This window comes from Zerene cesonia, chromosome 1 (genome assembly GCF_012273895.1).
Source record: "Zerene cesonia ecotype Mississippi chromosome 1, Zerene_cesonia_1.1, whole genome shotgun sequence".
NCBI classification, from domain to species: domain Eukaryota; kingdom Metazoa; phylum Arthropoda; class Insecta; order Lepidoptera; family Pieridae; genus Zerene; species Zerene cesonia.
In genome coordinates, this window is record NC_052102.1 from 7,681,021 (window position 1) to 7,704,652 (window position 23,632).

General features: G+C 34.7%; 2 protein-coding genes across 3 annotated transcripts in view; both read left to right on the forward strand.

Moving 5' to 3' along the window:
• Nucleotides 1-8,314, forward strand: part of LOC119840374 — a 16,466-nt gene extending 8,152 nt beyond the window's left edge. Inside the window, exons 2-5 of the mRNA XM_038366969.1 lie at nt 2,107-2,215; nt 7,009-7,188; nt 7,425-7,561; nt 7,769-8,314. Of these exons, the coding sequence (XP_038222897.1) occupies nt 2,107-2,215; nt 7,009-7,188; nt 7,425-7,561; nt 7,769-8,014 (672 nt within the window). The 3' untranslated portion in view covers nt 8,015-8,314. The remainder of the gene's footprint in view (nt 1-2,106; nt 2,216-7,008; nt 7,189-7,424; nt 7,562-7,768) is intronic.
• Nucleotides 8,315-13,036: 4,722 nt separating this feature from the next.
• The window catches only part of LOC119829507 (zinc finger protein 845-like), a 41,887-nt gene continuing 31,291 nt past the window's right edge, over nt 13,037-23,632 (forward strand). Inside the window, exon 1 of one of the 2 annotated variants that reach the window (XM_038352054.1) lies at nt 13,037-13,407. The gene's annotated coding sequence lies outside the window, so the exon portion shown is untranslated. The remainder of the gene's footprint in view (nt 13,408-23,632) is intronic. The other variant, XM_038352080.1, reaches the window with a different exon arrangement.

Consider the following 23,632-nt stretch of genomic DNA (forward strand, 5'->3'; position numbering starts at 1 on the left):
AAGGCAGAACAGCGTTTGCCGGGTGCAGCTAGTCTATATATATAAAAGAAAGTGGTGTTAGTTACACTATTTATAACTCAAGAACGCAAATACCGATTTGGTTGAAAATTTGCTCAGAGATAGCTTAGAATCAGGAGACGGACATAGGAAAGTTTTTATCTTGGAAATCCCATGGGAACGGGATCATGCGAGGAAAACCGCGGGTCTTCTTTCCTGCAACTACGCGAGCAAAGCCGCGGGCAGAAAGCTATTAATCAATAAGTAACACTCCAAACAAATCGACCCTTACCTGTCACGATGACGTGATCTTGCTATATCGATGGTTAGATTGGTAATTAACTCCTTAGTACAATTACCTACACACATTAAGAGTCGTTTAGCGTGTCAAGGTTACCATATACCATCTGACTCCTTCGCAATCCGCCTGACAACACCTGTTTCCGGGTGTTTGATCACGCCATTTGTGCTCGTAAGATGACACTATGAAGTCTATATTAGCATACGTTGATTGCATCGTATTACTTTAGTCAACAGATTATACTCGTATTATTGACGTTTACAGAGCAAGGCTTCATGCCTAACGAACATCGTTCGTTAAAATACAATAAGCGAAGTGAAAAGAGAGAATCGTTGATTGCTTACTTATGTCACGCGGCTTGTGACACGGTTAAACTTTACGCCTGTTTATAAATTAGGTCGAAGTGTTTCGTTATTATGTTTGTAGTCATGTTGTGTCGCCTGAAGCGACTCCGGGGCGTGGACCGGCCGGCCACTTACGTAATGATAACAACGCGACGCCACTTCATCAATGTCTTAACAAATAAAACGACGCTATCTACATCTTAACATACGAGATGAGGGCTTTATATATTATAACACATGAATGTGAGATAAAACAACTTTTTTACCAAGCAATTCACACTTGGATGCTAAAATTAGCTGCCGGTTCCTTCATTATGGATATTTGAATGATAATTCAATAATATAAATCATTGTTCACTTCGTGGGTTTTATTGCTAAAGCTTTTCATTGATTTCATTTAGACGTTAAGCCTAATCTTATATAAATGCATGGATTTATAATGTTGTAAACTTCAATGTTGATAGTAGTAAAGATACAAATAAACTTAAATTTTTAAATGGTACATATTTAATTAGTTGAATGATTCTTTGATTGTTGCTCCAGAATGTTCTATTCTAAAAACTGGTAGCCCTTCATCAGGCTGCACATATTTACAAGCCTATTAAGATTAGATTAGTTAAACAAAGTTTCGTCAGTAGACACTAGATGTTCTAAAAGTCAAGCATGAGGCTCATTCGATAGCTCATCACTGTACGAACCGACGGCCTATTAAATATCTATTAACCTCGTTGGCATTTAAAGACCGTCTTCAGGTATCAGGCATATTTATACGTAATTAAAAAAGATCCCATTACGCTTACGTAACAAATTCTTGGAAGACTGAACCAGTCTTGTATCTGTTTATAGTAATTATAGGAATGGATTATCGGGTGTGGTCATGTGACAGAGATTCTTTCGTAGATGTAGCATCAACCGTGCGTTTCAGTATGTTCGTTTTACTACGTTCTTGACCTTTAACATACGTTAATTTCTATGTCAAATATTATTGTTATTCTAACGCATATCTGTAGTTTAGAGTACATTAATGGTAATTTATTGAACCTTTACAATTGTAGGTATATAATTAAATGACGGAATTTATTATTTTATTGTTAGATTTTTATTTTTATCTTACTAAAAGAAATTCAGCGGTATCGATATGCCCATTAAGTCCCTTTCTAAGTGTGTAGCATTATAAACACCAATTAATAAGTGGGTAGAGCTTTATACTTTATGCGATATAAAACGTAAAGTATAAAAGTTTCCAGCTATGCAGCAATAACTCGGCAACTACAAAATTTATGCAATTTAGTATTTATTAAAATAGAATCATAATATAAATCATGAAGTAATCAATAGAATACACAATTTAATGCTGAGGCAAAAGCTATAAATATTAAATAGTAAGAAGCCTATTTTTGTGTATAGTGCATGCACTTTCTTGCAGTATCACACGATGATATTAACTTAAATCGATTGTTCCAGATGCAGGCGTGGTTGGTTGTGGCGTGCGCCGCAGCGTTGGCCGCTTTGGCAGCTGCCCAGAAGCCTGGCCGCTTCCTCTCCCTTCCAGTACCCGACAAATGCGCGAGCAGTGAGTAACTTTAATATTTAAATTGCTAAACAAATAAGGATTGTAGATGACAGCGATTGCGACGGCGATTATTATCTATGTATAGTAGTAATTGCTACAGACACCAGCCTCAAGCAATTTTGTAATTCTACATTCTAAACATTATCAACATTACAAAACACATTATTAAAACGGGTACATATTTCAAAGAACTGTAAATAGTTTTTATAATATATATTACTAGCTGCACCCGGCAAACGCTGTTCTGCCTTACTCTTATCATTTAGGGGTATGAAAAATAGATGTTGGCCGATTCTCAGACCTACCCGATATGCACAAAAAATTTCATCAAAATCGGTCAAGCCGTTTCGGAGGAGTATGGCAACGAAAACTGTGACACGAGAATTTTATATATTAGATTGTTAATTTAAATGAACTCATATTTTTCTTGTGATAGTAAACGACCTCAATTACTTCTACCAATATCTACAAATTTAACGATCACAGAATATTTGCTTTATCTTTAGGTCTTTTACGCTGCAAACATACAACATACAAAGGGCCATTAGCCCATTAAGAAGCGAAGTTGCTTACGCTTGTTTACTAGGTGAAAATCATTACACAATGGTTACGACTTACGAGAGTGAAAATGAATGAATCATGTAATGAGAATAATAAAACGGGTTTGTAAATGTTAAGGTTGCACATGGTATTCGTAAAGTGTGATCCGATTTTCATCGGCACTGAAGTTGTCAAATTCTGATACTACGACTGTTGGTGGTTTTTCTGAGTACAAACATTTAATTGTAATATCAAAGATAAGAATTTTTATGCTTATTCTGAATCATAATCCTGTTCAAATAATCTCTTAGTTGAACATGTAGATGAGAAGATAAATGTAGATTTTGGATATTTCCGAAGTAATTCAAACGCACAAAATACTTGACTAATTTAGCTGAAATATGGCGAGTCTAGAATAATGTATAAGTAAAGTTAATGATAAGTTAAAAAATGACCAGTAACATCAGGCGCAGAAATATAGAAATTAATTAATGTCTGATTACCATACCCCATACCCCATTAGGCGACACGCGACTTCACTTTTTCATTGCGATAAATAATAACAGCAAAAGAGGCAAATAAGTAGTAGAAAGAATACATCTAAATAATTTTAAATCTCAACTGTGTGCAACTCGACAACAGTTTAACAGCTTGTAGGTACTCGTCTCTGAATAAACAAACATTACTAGTCAGTCTTAAGTTTACGGAACTAGGTATCTAGATGCATGCGGATGAATCGTGCGTAGACTTTCTAATTAATATTATAATGAAACGTAATAAATGCAAGGGCGGCGATAAATTAATTACCATTTAGTCTTGCGCACCATGTATGGTTAAGGTCCATATTTAAATTCATATTATGCGCCTCAAAACTCATGAGAAATCTAAATTGTATACGGGAAATTGTGTGCACTTCACGCTGTGTGAACGAAAACATTGTAGAAATTCACCTCATATCGTAAACCATAACAAATACGTATTGTTCTATCATGGAAGACAAATTTGCTTCCACGTTTCCTAGAGAAAATTGTTTTGTATATTATGTAGTTAATAAAATACGTAATTGTAGAAATGTTACATTGGAAATCGACACTAATTGGTATTTGTTCCTTATGTCTTTTTACTACATATGTATTTTGATGTTTATTTGATGTGAAAAACAGAAGAAATTATTGTATTTTTAGAATTTTATCAGGTTTATTTCTGATAATAACTGAAAATTCCTATCTTAATCGTACACGTATTAAGTTAATTTATAAACTTGCTGCATGCCATCTAAAGTTTAACATTTTCAACCTTCAATTTAATTGTAAGCGTGTTTTATCGATGGTTATTTCGTCAGTTCTCTAAAGGTAAGGTAAAGGTTGTAAATCATCAATAGAGTACAAAGGCTTTCAAAATAACTATCAGCTAGGCATCTATCATTATGCCAACTGCGCTTTAAAACCTTTAGAATTCATTTCGATAAAACATACATATTATAATGAGCTGCTGAATTGATTCATGGAATAAATGCATCTGATGGATATATAATACTTTATACACAAGTCTTATTTCTTAGCCATATTGAATGTTTAGTTTATTGCGAATTTTATTAGATTTAAATTAAATGAGGTATTTAGTTTAAATTAAAGGCAAACTATTAAATAATGTGATTACTCATAAAGAGGATAATAAGCATTTATGGTAGCAACCCGATGTATTGGACAGGATTTATTAAACATTAGCTTTGAAAGTGATTGAGTGTATCTACAAGGATGTTTTATTTCAAAATACCTTTAATTCGCGATGAATATTATGTACTTGACCATTTCGAACGTACCCAAATATTGTTTAAAGAAACAATGCTTGGTAGCTGTCAGGCCCCGTGAGAAGACTACAAATTATTTGTATATTTCCATTGTGAATGTGCTTGATCAGCATACAATCACAGTTCACACATCTGTCTGTCGGTGCGGCAAGGTCCCCTCATTCGCAATAATCGTCCAACACAACGAAGTAACCGAGTAATAACCCATTACAATTAAACGATATTGTAATATTTGTTCGTATGTACCTCGTTCGAAGTTTAAATTGATTGTTATAATACTTTCAATTTAAATGGTGCCATAAATTATTATTTTGAAAGCCTTTGTAATAAATTTGCCTATTTATGGATAGTGGTATTTTATCAATTCAAAAATCGTCAATAGATAAATGGCATCATCAGCAGTTATCGAGAGATTTATAGTATTTATCTAAATCGACACACCTACTCACTGAATTTATCGTCGTTTTTATGAACTGTTATAGATAAGTATTTCTCGTGATGACTTTCAGATTTTTGCAGGGCACAATAAATTGAAAGTTACATAAGCTATCAGCAACTCACCCGACTGAAGCTCTAGCGTGGGATTTTCACAACTTTTTGCAAACATTCATTATAGTATGAATGAGCTTCTTATGATAGGTTTATGTTTTCTGCGAGACGTCATACTATAAAATCTTATAAAAAGTCGAAAAAGTCTAATGTGAGAAAGTGAAGGCACCAGATTACCTATATAGATCTTTCTTTCTTTTAAAAAGTGTTAATATTAAAAACATATTAACAAATCACTCGATGCTATTGTCATTTTGTAATAATACAAAAAATTTAACTTGCTATACGTAAAGGCATAATTAAATATTGTTATATGCTTATAAACTGCATCATTATCAATATAATGACGTTATTTACAAAGTTTTATGTGTTGTATATTTGAATAAAAATTAGCGCCATCTCGTAGGTGTTTAGATATAAAAAGTACATCCGGCTGAGGAACCTTGGCCTGGTTGGAAGTTAGAAGCAAATAACGGACGATCCACTCGCCCCGTTCGGATCAAAGATGGCACGCGTCGCTCATCTCGATTCGAGTTATGGATTACTAGCTGCGCCCCACGGTTTACCCGCGTTTGTCCGTATCCCATAGGGATTTTGGGATAAAAAGTTACCTATATGTTATTCCAGTTGTCCAGCAGTCTACGTACCAAATTTCATTGCAATCGGTTCCGTAGTTTTTGCGTGAAAGAGCAACAAACACACACACATCCTTACAAACTTTCGCATTTATAATATTAGTAAGAAGTAAGATAAGAAGTATGTACGTACATAGTACGAATAAATGTTATTAATTTTGGCGCATTTGTCATTTTAATTTTCTACTCATAAAATACTCAATGATTTATTATATAGATATTCGTAGTTATACAAACTAAACAGTGGGTGAAGGCACGCACTGCTTTTAATTATATTTTGGATAGTCAGTAATATAACATACACGATTCATTACGTAATATATCAAGTCTCTGATTATAAAACTATTTTTTAAACTTTTTAGTGAGATTTTAGGGTCAAATCGAAAATATTTAAATAATTTTTAAATGTGGTGTGAAGTAATTTTATTCAATATAGGTAACCAGTACTGTTAATGTGGGTAACAAAGACTTCATTTATAAAATTACCGAACTCTTACTACAGTAACTGGAATCGGTATATCTCTTTATTAATATGAGTATATACTACATACCTATAAAAATTTACTTATATACTAACTTACTTAGGTATCCTCAAAGTTGTTTCAAATCAATTCTTAAAATATGCGGTCAACCGAAGTCATTGGATCAGCAAAAAGTTTCTTATTACCTCCTCATGTGCGTAGTACTGAGTATTTTGGTTCGATAATGCATGTCCAGACGCTATTACAAAATACGGAAAGGTCGGACGGACCGTCGATTATGTAAAGTCGAGTTCCTCCAAAGTATTTCGACACATTGGTCACAGTTTAGCACGATTACTGAATTCGGCCACAAAACTTCAATGTCATGACCGTGGTTGTGCTTCGGTCGCTCAGTGGGTACATGACCTGCTATCTGAGGGTCGACACAGCGCAAAGCTATACGTTCATAGTTGCTTCTAGCTGTTAAATTGTTATTCAGTTATTTATTTATGCCATTGCTTCTCGCTTGCGTGAGGTCACGTTGTTGTGTAACCTTGTCAATGCATTTCCAAGTCAGTTACGATCGCATCGTATGATGATCGGTGTAAGTTTTGGAGTTAATAATAATCAACAGCCTTATATACCAATGCAATAAATACGTCACGTTGTTTCTCATTTACGTGCTGCTGCATGAAAAACTAACTATACGTGACACGGTAAATAAAAGCCATTTAAATGTTCCACCACACACTGAACACACAAAATTTTACATAATAATAATAAAATTGTTTTTTACAGGACCAAAAGAGTTTACCTACCGTGGACACAACTACTTCTACAGTGGCCATGTTCCAGCCCTTGCCAACAGGAAGGTAGATTGGCTGGACGCACGTAACATCTGCCGCGAGTACTGCATGGACCTCGTCTCAATGGAAACCCAGGAAGAAAACAATCTGATCTTCAAACTTATTCAGCAAAGTAAGAACTCATTAGGAAACGCAATATAACCTTACAGTTAAAATATTAAAAAAATATAACATCTTAATTATAAGTTAAGATAGTTGCGATGTTAACTGTGAGTTGCTTAAGTCGTTCAAGGAATTTTGTTTACAAATTATTACCAAAGCTTACAAATCTTATTCCAAATACAGCAAGTAAACAGAACGGTTGAAGTTGTTACGAATGCATGCATAATTAATGACTTCTTATTACAGATGATGTACCGTACATTTGGACATCTGGCCGTTTGTGCGACTTCAAAGGTTGCGAATCGCGTAGAGATCTTGAGCCAAAGAATCTCTTAGGATGGTTCTGGTCTGCCAACAGGGAAAGGATATCACCAACAAACCAGGTTTGTTATTTTTAACCAACAAATTAAAATATACTTTTAGTTTAGATAATTCTTATTTAAATACAAATCTAAAACTATTGTAACTTGCAACTGTAATATAAAAGTAATCAAGATTGTAGTTTTGATAACAGATAATGTTTGCATATATAATGGAGCACAACAAAAACGATAACAGAAATACATTTTTAATACAATTAATATTTCCAGATCCCCAACGGCTGGGGATACAACCCATGGTCTCAGACTGGACACAAGAAACAGCGTCAACCTGACAACGCCGAGTATGACATCAACGGTACAACCGAATCCTGCCTCAGCGTTCTCAACAATGTGTATAATGATGGCATCGCCTGGCACGACGTTGCCTGTTACCACGAAAAACCTTTCGTTTGCGAGGACTCTGAAGAGCTCCTCAACTACGTCGGAAGCACCAACCGAGGCATTCGTCTGTGATTCTCTAAGAAACACCGCTTTACATTTTAGCGAAATCCGTTCGATTTTTTCTATCTAGCTCTTTATTCTAACATCTCTATTTAAATAGCTAACATCCATTAATCCATTTATTCAGGACAGCACAGTATTTATTCAAGCACTCGCCATAATTTTGTTGACAAATTGCGATCTCTTCCGCACGCACTGCCCTTACCATCGTACAAAATTTGTACAGACTAGTATAAGGAAATAAGTTTAAAACATAGTATAAGTTTTATGACGTAAGGGAAAATTTATATTTGTATATAAAATAAAAAAAAATCGATAAAATTATGTTTTATTTATCCCTCTTTTTCTTTATCTTAAGAATAAGATAAAAGCCAGAATCAAATCTACATAATACGAAATGTCAGACCTAAATTTCAATTTGGATATGATGAATTCTTCTCTTTAGCATTGCTAGTAATATCTAAGGTTAAATTTGAAAAACTTTTTCATTCCTATATTTGTTTTTCATAATAATGAGCCACGTAGTAAAAAGTCTAACAAAAGCTTCTTCAAAACCAGTCACTAAAGATGAGCACTATAGAGTAACTTTAATGACAAATGGCTTTATTTGTCTGGTTGCGACTGATACAAATAAAATCTCCAGGTACTTACTCCTTTAGGACCCTTATATTTTCTTTATTCTTATAGCCGAAAATATGAATAGATTGTATAATATGTTACAGTTACGCGGTTTGCCGGTTTCGATCATCAGTTAAACCGAGATATAACAAAGCCAATTCGTTACAACTAGTTATACCAAGTTAAAACAGATTCTGACGAAAACGGATTATAATAACATATATATATATATATATATATTGTGGTAGATTTTAACAAATAGGTATATACAGTTATCTAATAACAACAATTACATATTTAAATCGAATAGTCGGTGTCATAAACAATAAATTGGTATAGAATACTAGCTGTAGCGTAAATGTAATTTTCTGTGGAAACTTAATATAAGAAAGCATCATGAACAAGTGCTGCCATCTGTTGTGAATTTTATTACTAAGTAGCTATTGGCCCCGGCTTCGCCCGTTGTACATATATATATATAGCCTATGTCACTCAGTTAAGCTGCAGTTTTCTAATGGTGAAAGAATTTTTAAAGTCGGTCCATTGGTTTTCTGCGTGAAAACGTTACAAACATACAAAAATACAAAACTTTCCTTGTTATAATATTAGTGTAGATTAGACTTAGTTTCTTCTTTTGCTTCAACTTATATACCTACGCCGAATACGCTTGAAATCTGATGTTTTATTACCCCTCGTAGCATGGTGGTGTTCATGACACTAGGCTCTCTCTGGTGCCAATCTAAAACACAAGTATAATATTTATATATTAGTAATAATATTTCTCTTAACAACATTACAATATTATTGTATATTTATTTTTGATGTCACCAAACATAAGAAAATTAAAATCTACACTCTATCATGCATGCACACGCACACACACACACACGCACACGCAGAAGTACCTATGTATGTATCTAGTTCCTACAATTAGGTGTAAAACGCAAGGGAAGAACTTAGGAATGCATGTGTGGTAATTATAAGTCATGTAATGTAATCTTAAAATAAATATTGCGAAAATTTTGATATAATGAACATTTATCTACAATATTTTCGCGCCTTAGAATAAAGATTAGCAATGCAGTTGAAGGCAAAACCTTACAAGTCAATTTAATATCTCGCATTTGAATTAGAAATTTACTATCAAAAAAAAAAGTGAAATCGAAGCGTCTTTTTTTTCAATTCTACACAAGGAGGCAAACTATTTGATGAAAAATGATTTATTTATTTAACACTCTAATACAGTTGTACATAGGAAACTTTAACACCTACTTACAGAAATAGAAAGAGTACAACTTATTGGGCAGCCTTATAACTTACTCTCCAGGCAGCCAGGGAAAAAGGTAACAAACACAATTAAACAAAATTGGTAGCTCTATATAATTTAACAGTGTTTGCATACTTCAAAATTCACCTCATAGATAACATCGTAATTGATATTATTGGATGAAATATATTATGTTAAATTATTGCATTGACATTTGATGCCATTTAAAGATTTATTCATAACATTCTTTAAACGCGATTAATTAATGCGTAAGGTTAGACAGAATCTTAATAATTCCAATAGAAACAAATAGATGGCGCTTGTGTTAAATTTTAATTCACTCGGAATATTTTCTTGAATAATGTTATTTAATATGGATGAGATAGCTATAGGTATCAAACTTTGAATTATTTTTTTTGGATTTTTTCTCCAATTTTAGTTCACATCCTGAATGATTTACTTGATGATCAGCGCTATCTATAAAATGTTATCCCCAAGCAATATATTTAAAATGTTACACAATGTTTATAAAATTATTGATACAATGTTTCACCAGTACATGGTAGACACAAAATAAAATTAATCATACTTAAAAACTGAAATTTTAAATATTCAATTAATTTATTTTAAAAAGCTACTTTAGCTAGTAACCAGACCGCGCGAAGGAAATTGCATGAAGCAAGGAGTAAAATATGCAATAATAATATTAAATAAATAATTATTATCATTTTATGTATAAAAAATTTTAAAAAGGGCTTAAATACAGCAATAGAGCACGAATCCAAAAAAAATGTGTCTGAACACGCAAATCTCCAGAGCTACTGGACGGATTTGAATTACTTTAGTATTACTAGCTTTTGCCTGCGGCTTCGCACGCGTTAATTTGGAGTAGTTTAATAGATCTTATCATACATATAAATCTTCCTCTTGAATCACTCTATCTATAAAAAAAACCCCCATCAAAATCCGTTGTGCAGTTTTAAAGATTTAAGCATACATAGACACAGGGACAGAAAAAGCGACTTTCTTTGTACTATAATCACTACATACTTCACTTAGTATGGGCAACACATAAGCTATAATTTATATTATATTTTTGGAAACTCGAGAACTTGAAACAGACCCGCAACAGACCACCTAAACTATAAAAGATATAAAAAAGTGCTGTAATACACGCGATGAGCATTTTATCTCAATTTCTTCAAATGATTTTTTTTACCATAAACTTTTCTACAACAATGTATATTACATTGTTTATTTTGACGTTTCAAAGGGCTTTCTGAAGACTAGTGTAATGGAATAGATAAATGCTCGAGTTTGAATTTTAATTGAGAGAATCTGCGTCGTAACATTAGTATATCACTGACAATATTGTGAAAAACTTTTTTGATGCCCTAATTTAAGATATATATACCTAAATTCCTCGTGTTATCTTCACTTTTTAACATATTATCCTTTGAAATTTATCATGCAGACATACATTATATTCACAGATTTAAAAATTTAAATAGAGATGTAATACGTAAACAAAAAATTATAAAGCTTGAAACTTTTCGCACAATATTTGCGACATCATTGTTATAACATTAAGCCTAGTGGATAGTTCGAAAAAATTACCAAATTTTCACAGTCGATGTCGAGCTACTCTGCTATCGTGAGACTGTTTACATCTATCTAGACGATAGACTGATACATAGATAGTATATCTAACTTCCAAATCTAATAAGTATTCAAATACGTACTGCTATAAAGTTGTAGCCCCTTAGAGCACGAAGGTGCCGGTGATAATTAAGTTAGTATTGAATGTAATACTTTTGAGGTTTATTTACCACTGAAATAAAAAAAAATTGTATATGTTTATCACATAAATCATTATAATTCATTATTATGTAAGCACATAGAATAGTTAGTGTGCTTGAGTTTAAAAAAAGATACACGAGTACCTTTTTCAATGTCTTCTCAATAAGTGTATTAGAGAGGTTATAATAAGTTTGTTTATCCTGATATTACTTCAATTGGCGATATAACATACGATTAATATCCATACTAAACGCTTCTCAATAAAACTACAAATTATCACAAGTGTTATGAGTATACAATACAATGTATGTAAGTTACATTAAGAGCCCGATTATCATTATAACTCTTTTACCTTAATTAGTGTATTTTTAACTTGAGGCTTTTCTTAAAACTAGCCGTGACTTATGCTCAAATTACATATTAGTCAAAAGTAATTAATGTCAAGTCAATATCAAAGGCAATACAGATCTATCTACATCCTTCTATTTGATTTCCTTTATATTCTCAACACATCTTTACTCTCTTATTCAGCCATACTTCTTTATTTCGATATGTTTTTTATCAACAATAATCAATATTATATACCGTCTACGTAAATCTATATAGTTTTTAGTATAAAAATAGGTTAGCGTGGAGTGGAGAGACAAGGGCAGCGTGTTACTCTGAAGTCTGAACCGTCGCCAGAATTGACATTGGGGCGTTTCCCTCTCAAACAAAAAATAATTATGGATTATAAAAAAACCTCATCCGAATCAGTTTGCGAAAGAAGCAGTTTAACGTACTATAAATTTAGTCACAACAAATTTTTATTAAGGCACTAGGTTACAACTAGTTTTAACTAAAAAAACGCGTTTGAAACAGGTTTTTACTGTAACATAAACACTAATTATGATATTAGTTTGGTAAGAAGAAGATAAACCATTGTTATTATTGTGTCTTGTTTTTCGTCTTTCCTACAAGGCGTAGGAAATGAGACAGACTGTGGTTCCAAGTTTATGTAGTTTATAATTAACTAATTCGAGTTGACGTATATAAACAATGTTAATGAGTTTAACATAATGGGAATCGCCCTTCATTGTATGACATAATATATCGCTTGCTTACATTTAATAATAGAAATGGAAAGATAGTTCATGGAATGTATTTTGTATAACTATAACAACATTATGGTATAAACGCCTTCACACGTAGAATCAACCTTAGTATCGTCTTTCGATTAGGTAGGTAATTAACAATAACCAGCTCATACATAATTTGTTCTATTCGCAATCTGTGAGTGATAATTAGCTAATTAGTATAATCTTGGATGTTTTGAAGGCGTTCTATTATGTGATCGTCGAGGAAACATGAGTAGGAACAGTAACAGTGTGAATAAGTAGGAATAGTTGGCGGGTAGCGAGGCCATCGTGTAGGTTTGAGTCGTGACGGTCACGCAAAGGTTAAAGACTGGTGGCGTGTGTAGTGCGTGCAAGTCCGGGGTGCGACGTCGGGTTAGGCATGCAGCAATCATGATTTGCTTGTTATTTGAGGTGACAAGTGGCGACTCTCCCGACGGCTCCGGGGACCGGGCACACGTACGGAATGCAGCGGCGCGCTGCGGGGTGCGGGAGGGGGCCGTTGCTGCCGCGGCGATGTTCGCTGCTGCCCGCCAGTCAGCCGCGCGCCACCCGACACGAGTGTTGTACGAGCAGCGCGCGACACCATCTCCGCCCGCACGCAGGTAAGTTTTGCACGCGACCTTCATGTTATTTACCTCCATGATTACACTCTTTGTTTAGCTAGAAAGCGCTGCGGTCCGCCGTCTCGAATACAACAGTTGGGTACCATGGAAAGGCCGTTGATGTGTATCAACATGATCTCCGATACCGTCTATCTAGGAAAGACCACCTGATCGAGCCGTTCGTTGTATGGTGAATAAGAATCCCTAAATACTTGCCGGTCAACGCTTCTGCGGCTTTATCAGTGTTACATATTTATTATTTGTCGGCGTACGGTGAGGTCAGCAAGCGCGCGCGGCGATGTGCGCCTTATCGCGAGAGCCATAGGGTCGCGGACTCACTTCGATGACAGCGCAAATGCGACCGACCTCGGGATCTGCTCCGTCTTTGCTTTGCTCTTGCGTCGATGTTATTTAGTAGGTATGGGTATATAAAGATACGGACATGCTTGCGCATCTCGTTTATATACTAGATTTATCTACGTAGGCCGCGTTCAACGTAATACCGGCAGTTCCAACCGCGCATTTAATAAGAATTAGCTGTTTTGGCTTTTATTTAACTTTTTCAAACTTTAGAACACAGAATACGTTTTTAGAACAGAATAGAACATTGTTAGTACAATTAGTCCGTATTGTAGTAAACGTGATTTACCTATTTAAGCTGTTAATTCTTAGGTATGACCACGCTGGTTGTTACAATGACGTCGACGTCAACACCGCGTGACTTCAAAAACCGACGTTCTTATTCTGAAACATAATACAACAAAGATCGCAAAATGTAGTTTGAAAATTACGCTTACGAACGAACCACGGTGTAGAGTTGCCGAGGGATCCGGCACTCGTCCGGTGTTGTCTTCGCCAGCAAAGTGTTTTGCGTGTTATGAAATTGGCACACGCGATCCTCGCCCTTATGGAACACACGGCACGCCCTAAAATTGTGCGCCACCTTAATGGTACTTAGTATACCCTAGACGCATCGTTGAAACTGCTCACGGCCTCGTTATATTCAATTTACGCTAAAATAGCACCTAAACGTGGTACCGGTAGGCATAATACCGCGTGCTCGGGGGGCCGCACTAACAGTGTTTCAATGCCGTAGCAGGGTCGAGATCCCCGACGCACAAGAGAGTGAAAGTCGGGGGTGGGTGACGGTAGGGTGGTGGCGCTCCCCGCAGGAGTGGTCGACCCGGGACTTCCAAGGATTTGCTAAATCTGCTGCTTTCACGTTGAGGCCGTCGCAAAGTAAATTAACTATCTGAGTCGCTGTGTATTAACGTAACATAAAACGATTTTTTTATTACGTGACCGTAATTGTTCAAAATCTATCAATAATAATTATGAAGATCTTTTTATGAAATATTCTGTTATCTAACATGCAACATTAGCGTGTGTTTTAGAGCTCAAACGGCTAATTAGTACATCTCATAGGCGCTAGGTATGAGTCTGTTAGAGCCATGTTTCATGTCAGTGCACAGACAAGTTCTCGTGATCATGCCAATGCCAGTTTCAGGTCCGCCCCTGACACACCTATAAAATTATCTTATTAATTCTTTGCTTGCACGAATTCAACAGATCAATAGAACGTTAACGGTTAATAGATCTTGGGATCCATATAACAATGATATAAGAAATCAGTTTTGTTCCTAGTAACTTCTAATAAAGTCATCCATCATTTTGTAAGGTGACGAAATCCGTTCAAGCGTTCTATGAAAAGGTATGATTTGTCCACTAAAGCAATAACGATTGAACCAAAACTGGCAAGAAATTGCTTGAATTTGCGGTGATTTATGTAAAGTACATTTAATACACACGACGCTATTTATATTACAAACGTTTTAAAATACATATTAAGACTTTGTCGTGGCAATCATACGTACAAACACATGAAATAATAATAATAAAGTAAAGTATTTAGCCGAGAATGCTTACTTAAAAAGTAATCAGAAGGTTCATAACCTATCTAAATATAAATTCAATTACTGTTGCATATAAAAAATCAGTTACTGGTCGTTAATCACCCTACAACCCGTGAATGGCGGAACCGTTGTTGATAATCTTAGTTTCAGTGTATTAATAATAAAGCAGGTTAGGTTGCGAAGGTAATAAATAAGGAATGTATGACAAAAAATGTTTTATGGTGTTGCGAATTTCGCCGGGTCAGCTAGTAATCACATAATTTTATAAAATAATATTAGGGATTTCGGAAAGCACAAAAAAATAGCTTACTAAAAAGAAATCTAGAATGCAGTAGCGCCACCGACTTTCCAATTATTTACAAATTAGTGTATTTTACCTATATGCGAGGTAAATCAATAAACGTAAAATCGTCATGAATTTTTGCTACTATTACCATTTAGTGGGAATTTTTTTCCAGGCGGAAGATATGAAACCGAACAAGGACGTAACCGTCATTACGTAAATCGTCTCCCCAGACGATAACCGAGAAAAACCGAAGCGGTGACAGAAAATACTTTTCTGTCTTTTAAATATCTTTTATTTTCATACTAGAAGCCTTACTAATATTTAGCGCGGGAAAAGGAGCTATGCTGTTATTTTATAAGGCGGTAAATGAGGTAGAGAGAATATAATTAATTTATTTTTAGTCCATACAAAAATAAACGCGATATATTAATATATTATTACGTTTATTATAGTTGCTAGTGAAACCCGAGATAAATTCGCTAAAAGTCTATCTGATCAAAATCGAAGTTATGTTCTAAATGTCGTCTCTGATCTGCGAGTACTGTAGTCTAGTCAGTTGCTTTTTTAAGATTTTAATATGTACATAATTATGAATCGACAATTTATTTGTTTATAATAATTATCGGTTAACATTCATGACATTATATTACAATGTTTCGATTATCAACTTTTAAATAATTTAATATTTCTGAGTAAACCTAACACCTATTAGACAATGTGGACAAAACATTTAATGATAATGATTATTGCCATTATAGCATACAATGTCGATGTAATATGATAAATTAAATCACATATTCCATTAAAAAACATAACATTGTAAGGACAATAATGTCATACAAGATGAATCTTGATATTGTTTGAATTCACAGTTGATACAGTCCATATCTAATCGGTCGATGGATAGCACTTAAAATGGCAAATATAGCGGCAACAGGGCCTACGTATGTTGATAATTGTCGTAAATAGTCGTTGCTTCGTGGAAGCAATGCCTTGAATGTTGGCGTGATGAAGGAATTGCTGACTGAAAAGTTTTGCACGAAGTCCGTACTCTGAAATTACATATTAAATTGCGGTTGAAATAATAAATAGGTAGCGAAGCTTGAATTAATACAGTTCAGCAGACAAATTCTGCAACTGTGTTTTCACAAAATTTCGATAGACGATCAGTGCTTAGATCTCAGTTTCATTATATCCAATTTTAATGAGAGCATGGTGTAAAACTAAATTACATTCGTATAGCAGTTGTTTAAATTACTGTAATGTTAATTAAGCACACAGTTTAATTACACATTCTTACGTAACAATAATGCAGTCTTTACATCTTTTTTTCGACATTTATTAACCATAAACAATAAGCAAGTAAAGAACTCAATCCTATAACGAGCATTCCCTTATTTACTTACTATTTTAAGATTAAATATGATTACTTTTCTCCTGTATGTCACCTGTATAATGTGTTAGACAGTGGTTGAATAATTCGCATATGCCCTGGTAACATCGCCATCGGACGCCGGCAGCTGCAATGCAGCTGTCGCCAGCTCTTGCTCGTTTTACTGCAAGCCACTGAATCCTACACTAGAGCGCTATATTATCTGCGGCACGTTCAATGTCCTCGATTTATCCTACTACATCTGGCATTGTCTTAATTTGCAACGATTAGGCCGCGCATTGTTTGTTAAAAGCACGACGTTACGTTTTTGTATTCTCATTTCTCAACACAGTACAGTAGTGGTCTAGCTTGAAATTGGATATGCAACGAAGATTGAAATGTTAACGATTCGCAATACTTGTTGCTTGTTGCTGAGGCGCTTTGCACTTCGTTATATTTACATATTGAATCGTGTGCGCTAAATAACGTTGCAGATGAAAATCTAGAGATCTGATGCAACTATATATGAGCACTAGCTGCCCGCCCCGGCTCCGCCCGGGTAGTTGTCTATCGTAATTGAAATAATATTAACTATCCTATATTCTAAGTTGATCATACTGCACACGTTGCGCAAATTTGATTAAAATATGTTGGGTAGTCTAGGAGCTCAGAGCGGATAAACAACGTAACAATTTATGTATATTAAGATAGACAAATTATTTCAATTATTTTAATGATTTATATGAATTTAGTTTCTCATATTTTGTTATAATCGCGAACACGAAAGTTGTTTGGGTAAGCTCTAAAAATTGGATTTCACGGAAACATGCTTAACACTAAAAATTAAACTAGCGTTACGAATTATATAATTTATACAATGACTACGTCCCCTCCCTTGTCAGGTTATTGCATTACGATTGCAATTGCGAATGAGAGCACATTATGAGATAATTGTTTCGTTTAAGAATACTAACCCAATCTTACCTTATTATAATGTTAATAAGGTAGTGTGACTGAGTATTCCATTATCTGCCAGTGAATTCTTCAAAATTAGTTCAGTAGTTTTGTAGCACAGTCGTTAAAACGACTGACAAACAGACCAAGATTTTATACGGTAAAAATACGATGTATGTATTCTTTTAAATGGATATTTAATATACGTTTGTTTTGAGTGATTCTCGTAATTGACTACACGCATATAAAAATTTCTAGTGTCGTTGATTAAAGCAATGTAAATACGCGTCAAGAAATAAGCTTCCTTGAATCATTAAAATTTAAAATCTATCTCTGTAATGCTTGCATTACAACGTTAGTCACATTAATGACATCTGCTGTATCATTGTTATTTGTTAACATGGATCTGTACGTGTCAGGCTACAACGATTCATATAAGGCAACCATAGCAGGTGGTAGTGCATCTATGCAGTACTCAAGCAAATAGCAATCTAGACAGATGCAATGAATGCAGGTTATATACTTTGTCCTTATAACAATGAATGCACACTACTGAGGCACATCGTATGAGTGGTGGTAGGAAAATGGATTTTCTTTAAATTCCGTATGTCTATAAATAAATATTAGTATTATGAATATCTCACAAACAAAATATATTACCCGTTTATTACTAATCTATGGTTGCCTAGAGCACTCCGGTATCACCTAGGTTACAGAACTCGTAAATAAATTACCTATTTATTTAGAGTTCTGTGACATAGGTACATATGCAAAGGTTCAAACAGAAATCGGTCCTGAGATTAGCGCGTTCAATCAAACAAACAACGTCTTCAACAAACAATAACTTCAGTTTTGAATAAATTAAATTAATGAATACTAATGCTTGTATAAGTAAATAAATAAATAAATAAATAATTTTAAATTTAATTTAAAAAAAAAATGAAAGATCTTCTATATATATAAAATTCTCGTGTCACAGTTTTCGTTGCCATACTCCTCCGAAACGGCTTGACCGATTCCTCTGAAATTTGGTAAGCATATTGGGTAGGTCTGAGAATCGGCCAACATCTATTTTTTATCCCGATATTCCTACGGGATACGGACTTACGCGGGTGAAACCGCGGGGCGCAGGTAGTATAAATATAATGTAATATGGATATCCGCAAATTTGATCAGTATGTGGAAAGAAAGTTTAAAAAATCTTACTATATATTCTTTTGGCGGTAGTTTTCGTTGGACTTTTACTCGTATCGACTAAATTACACCCGGCGTATTCACGTAGTGTTTTTTTTGGAACACTTGTTAATATGTCCATAACTAAAAGAAAAATTATGAAATAGTGATTAGAACTATTACACAACGTAGGTATGGAAAAGGAATTTTTTATGAATTTTGTTGTATATTTGTGTACCAGGCTATTAAGAGATACAATGAAACCTCGTCTATTTGTGACAGAAACCGTTCCAATGTTAGATAGCATTCGTACGAAAAGTGCGATCAAAGCAGTGAAGATTTTATCTGGAGAAATTGATATAGCACCTAGAACCATGTCGCTTATTTTAAAAGATGACGTAGGATTTGCAGCCTATTATAAGACTTAGGTGACGAACTGAACAATATTTATCTGATAATTTTAAAATGTATATTAACGAGTTACCACCCGTTTTTAACAAAGCAAGCTATATAAGAGATATCTTGTAGGAAAACTTTCTTTCCTGATGAGAAAATTTTTACTATTAAGAAATGTTTTAACAAGCAGAATGACCGAGTTCATTCTCAAAGCAAAGCTAAGTAGCTTCCCAATTAGTCAGGAGAGTGTCGGACTTCATTGATGGTTTTCTGGTATACTAGGTATAACAATAATTTTGAAATAGTAATCCAATCATAAATCTTTTACTTTACTTTCGAAGCGAAAAGCGGAATTCTTATAACTATATATTTATTATATAAACATGTCCGTCACATTACACATTTCACAAAATTTATCACTATACAACTTTATATGATTTTTATTTAGTACATATTTAAAATAAATGCATGTGTAATTTATACCTTCATATTAGGTTATAGGTTTAATATTCGTACCTCAAATCCTCATTGTAGTTATGTATAGAGTTTTCATATAATAATTATTACAGTGGAGAATGGTTTAAGGTCTTCTCTTTCGCGTGCATCATTTCAACGAAGTAGACTGAAGTGCATATAACATTTAAAGAGTCCTTTTGGAGCTTTTGAATTTACAACTGTTTGTTTTAAGCCTCGTTTTAATTATTCTAAATATTTTGTGATGTTCTATAATGGATTCTGACTTTGAAGCCCTTTCTGAAAATCACTTGTCTATATGTAAATATTGGTCGCATTATGCATGTATGTTTCTATAATGAACCTGTGAAAGTTCTGTTATTAAATATAAAATGTACTAAGTATTACCTTACAACAATAAGCAATAGGATCTAAAGATAATGGTTGTAATATTTTTGAATTTTACAATGGTGAGTAAGATTTAAGAAGGCCGTTCTTGTCGTGCTTATATCGTAACAATATCACAATTATCTTGTACTTTATCGTCACCACACATGTGAGATTAATCACGTCTTAATCTGTAAGGACTTACAACGTCGTCATACAAAACACATAGCAATAATCTTTAAGCAATATTATCTGGTTTATACTGAGTGTCCATAGCACAAGATGCCACATGAATCTTGGTATTGATTGAACTGTTATCTGTCATAATATAAACTATAGTTATATAATGAACCTACTTACATAATGTATTACAGCATAAGGGCTGAAAAGCATAAATGCTAACAAAAGGATATATTGAAATAAGTATAACTATATTGTAAGCGTGAATACATAAGTGAAAATTATCAGATAAACTCTAGAAGTCTTTAAAAAAGTAATAATACCATTTTGCAAGTATGATATCAAATAAGTTTATCGCGTTTGCAATATCCGATTCAAGGGGAAAAGTCTAGAAATGTCTTCTCTAATGCTGGGATAAAATGTGAAATGTAGATAAAGGTCGAATTCTTCGCGTGTAGGCCGGATCGACCTCCCGTGTCATCCTCGGGGGCGGAGGGCGACGGGGGGCTAACCTTCCTGCTATCCTCCTACGTGTAGAAGAAAATGTTATGTTGGAAATGCGATTACTTTTTAATGTAGAGCGCTGCAAACAAATATAACATGATTGCTTTTAAAAAAATGTAGAGTTTTTAGTACAGAAGTAGTATTTTTAAATTTGCTATAATTTATTTATACGATAGTGTTGGACAGCTTAACAAAGGAAGATTATTTACATAAGACGGATAAAAATTTAGACATTCTCTAAAATATTCATGTTGTTTTTTTAAATAATTACGAGTGCGATGTAAAATTTTAAGATTTAAATCATCTCATCCCTTTATTGCTTACGTATTAAAGTTGACAGTCTTGTTCGTTCATGACGTAAACGAATATGAACGTAAATTTGTCTTTAAACAAGAGATATGGCATTCACGCATTCTCTTCGTGTTTCGGACATATACTGTTGGCTACAAGATGCCTAATGCTGTATTGCCACCGCCGCAAGTCAACCGAGATAACGTTATCAACGGATAGCCTTGCTCAGGGGATTCTGAAGCCACATAGGATAACCTATTACCGCTCACACGTACACCTCTTTATTACAGCTTGTTTACTTACATCCCTTGTATACGGGACGCATGACTCGCATGTTACTGGCAACATCCCAATTTAAATTTCATGTCAACAAACTCGAGCCAATGTACGAGAAAACTGCTTAATGAAACTTCTATAAACTGTTATTATTAACCACTATTATAAGTTGATATCATTGAGCATTCGAGTCTGAAGCAACTGTACATTCACTTTTTAATAAAAGCAGGATACTTTTATGTCGAATATAATAGCGTCGGTCGTCCCTATCTGCGTCACTGAAATGAAAAGAGGTCGGCTGTGTTCGCGCCAGCCATCGCCCGGCCAACAAAGAGCGGCATACGGTGCCAGAGTGCTATATTCAACAACATAATCCGTGTGCAGATATCTACAGATAGACATTCGTGTGCTTTGTAGGCGGCACGTAATGTATGCGTGGTCGCTTTCGGTCGACACCAAATCCATATGTTGTATTGTCGTTTGCAGTGTGGCCGGGCGACGCACTCTATAATATAGATACAGTGACCTCGCTGATCAAGCGCTGCAACACCTAATGTGACCTACGAGTGTCTGCACATTTTTATATAGAGATTCAATACTTTATGACTAGAATAAAGCTTTTTTAATACTTCTCAATGTATTGTGTTATATCTGCGTTTTCTGATGTAGTATGTGTAAGAATCTATCAATGTAATTAAAATTGGATAAGAGAAGCAAGTGAAAGCACGTTGAATTTTGTAAAAATAGTTTAGCATGGTATACTGGAAACTATTGAAGGATAATTTGCCTTGTACGTTTATGTTAAGATGTACCAATAACGTTCTAATGTTACTATGAAGAAACATCTCTTATGTTGTCGTGTGTTCGGTTCGTGTTACTGCGTTTACAGCATGTTGGAAGTAAATAGATATTTGCTTGCAACTGTTATTTAGAGCAAACGCGTTAGAGGTGGCAAAGTGCTTGTGTGAGGTGACCGCGAGGCCACACACCACCTGACACGATGGCAGCTGGCGGCCGGCTGCTTGCGCTTGCACACATTGAAACTTGTTTTGAAACAGTCGACTTCAATATGGCAGGCCACCGACTTATTAAAAATCTCACCTAGCTATAGCATCCGACGCTATCATATAGTTACCATCAAAACCAACAATTTAACACTTAACTTTTAGCCCTGTACTGACTTCGATAAGCACCTTCATCTCTTGAAATGTTATGCCGGAGAGCATTGTAAAGTGGTTGTCCTTTGCTACGCCCGCGGTCGTATTTTTCCGATGTTATAACCTACGAGTAAGCAACACTCGGCAGTTGTTTACACGAGTAGCTGTAGGTATATAGCTATCAGTAGTATATAGATAGAGTATGTATAGACGGACGCGTAGGTAGCGGCAGCGGTCGCACTCGCCGCATGCTTGTAACAACCGACATCGTCGCACGAGGCACGACCCTGATAATTTGCTGCGCTTATGTTACTTCAACGGCTTCTTACGACACGATATGGTCCCTTTACCTAGCTACGCTACCTTTCAGCTGTCTCTTGTACACGCAGGTATACTGCAAAGATTCTTAGTCAATAATGCGAGTACTTTTTGTGTTACGCGAGCTATTGGACGTCACAATAACACAAGATTGTATATCGAACAGCAATATTATTACATATTTGTACATATTTGTTGAAAATAAATTATATGCAAATTGTTTATAAGTAAACAGCACCTATACGAGAATATAAGTGCTACGCCCAGAGCATGTTGCATTATTAAATGTAACTGAGGAAGAAGTCATCCTCGTATATATATATGTATATATATATGAATATTATGTAGTGAGGAAAACAATAACGTCTAAAGGATACTGTTGCATTGATTTCGTTGAAACATAAGTCACTGATCAAGCACGCCGCGTGACTGCGGTCAAATAAGTGTTGATCAGAATGCGTCCATGACATCCGAATGGGCGAACGGCACCTCTGATATCTGGTGCTTTGATAAGAGCCATTATCTCCGAGCGTGTTGCGCTCGGCTGTTGTGTTGGCTAGCTGGC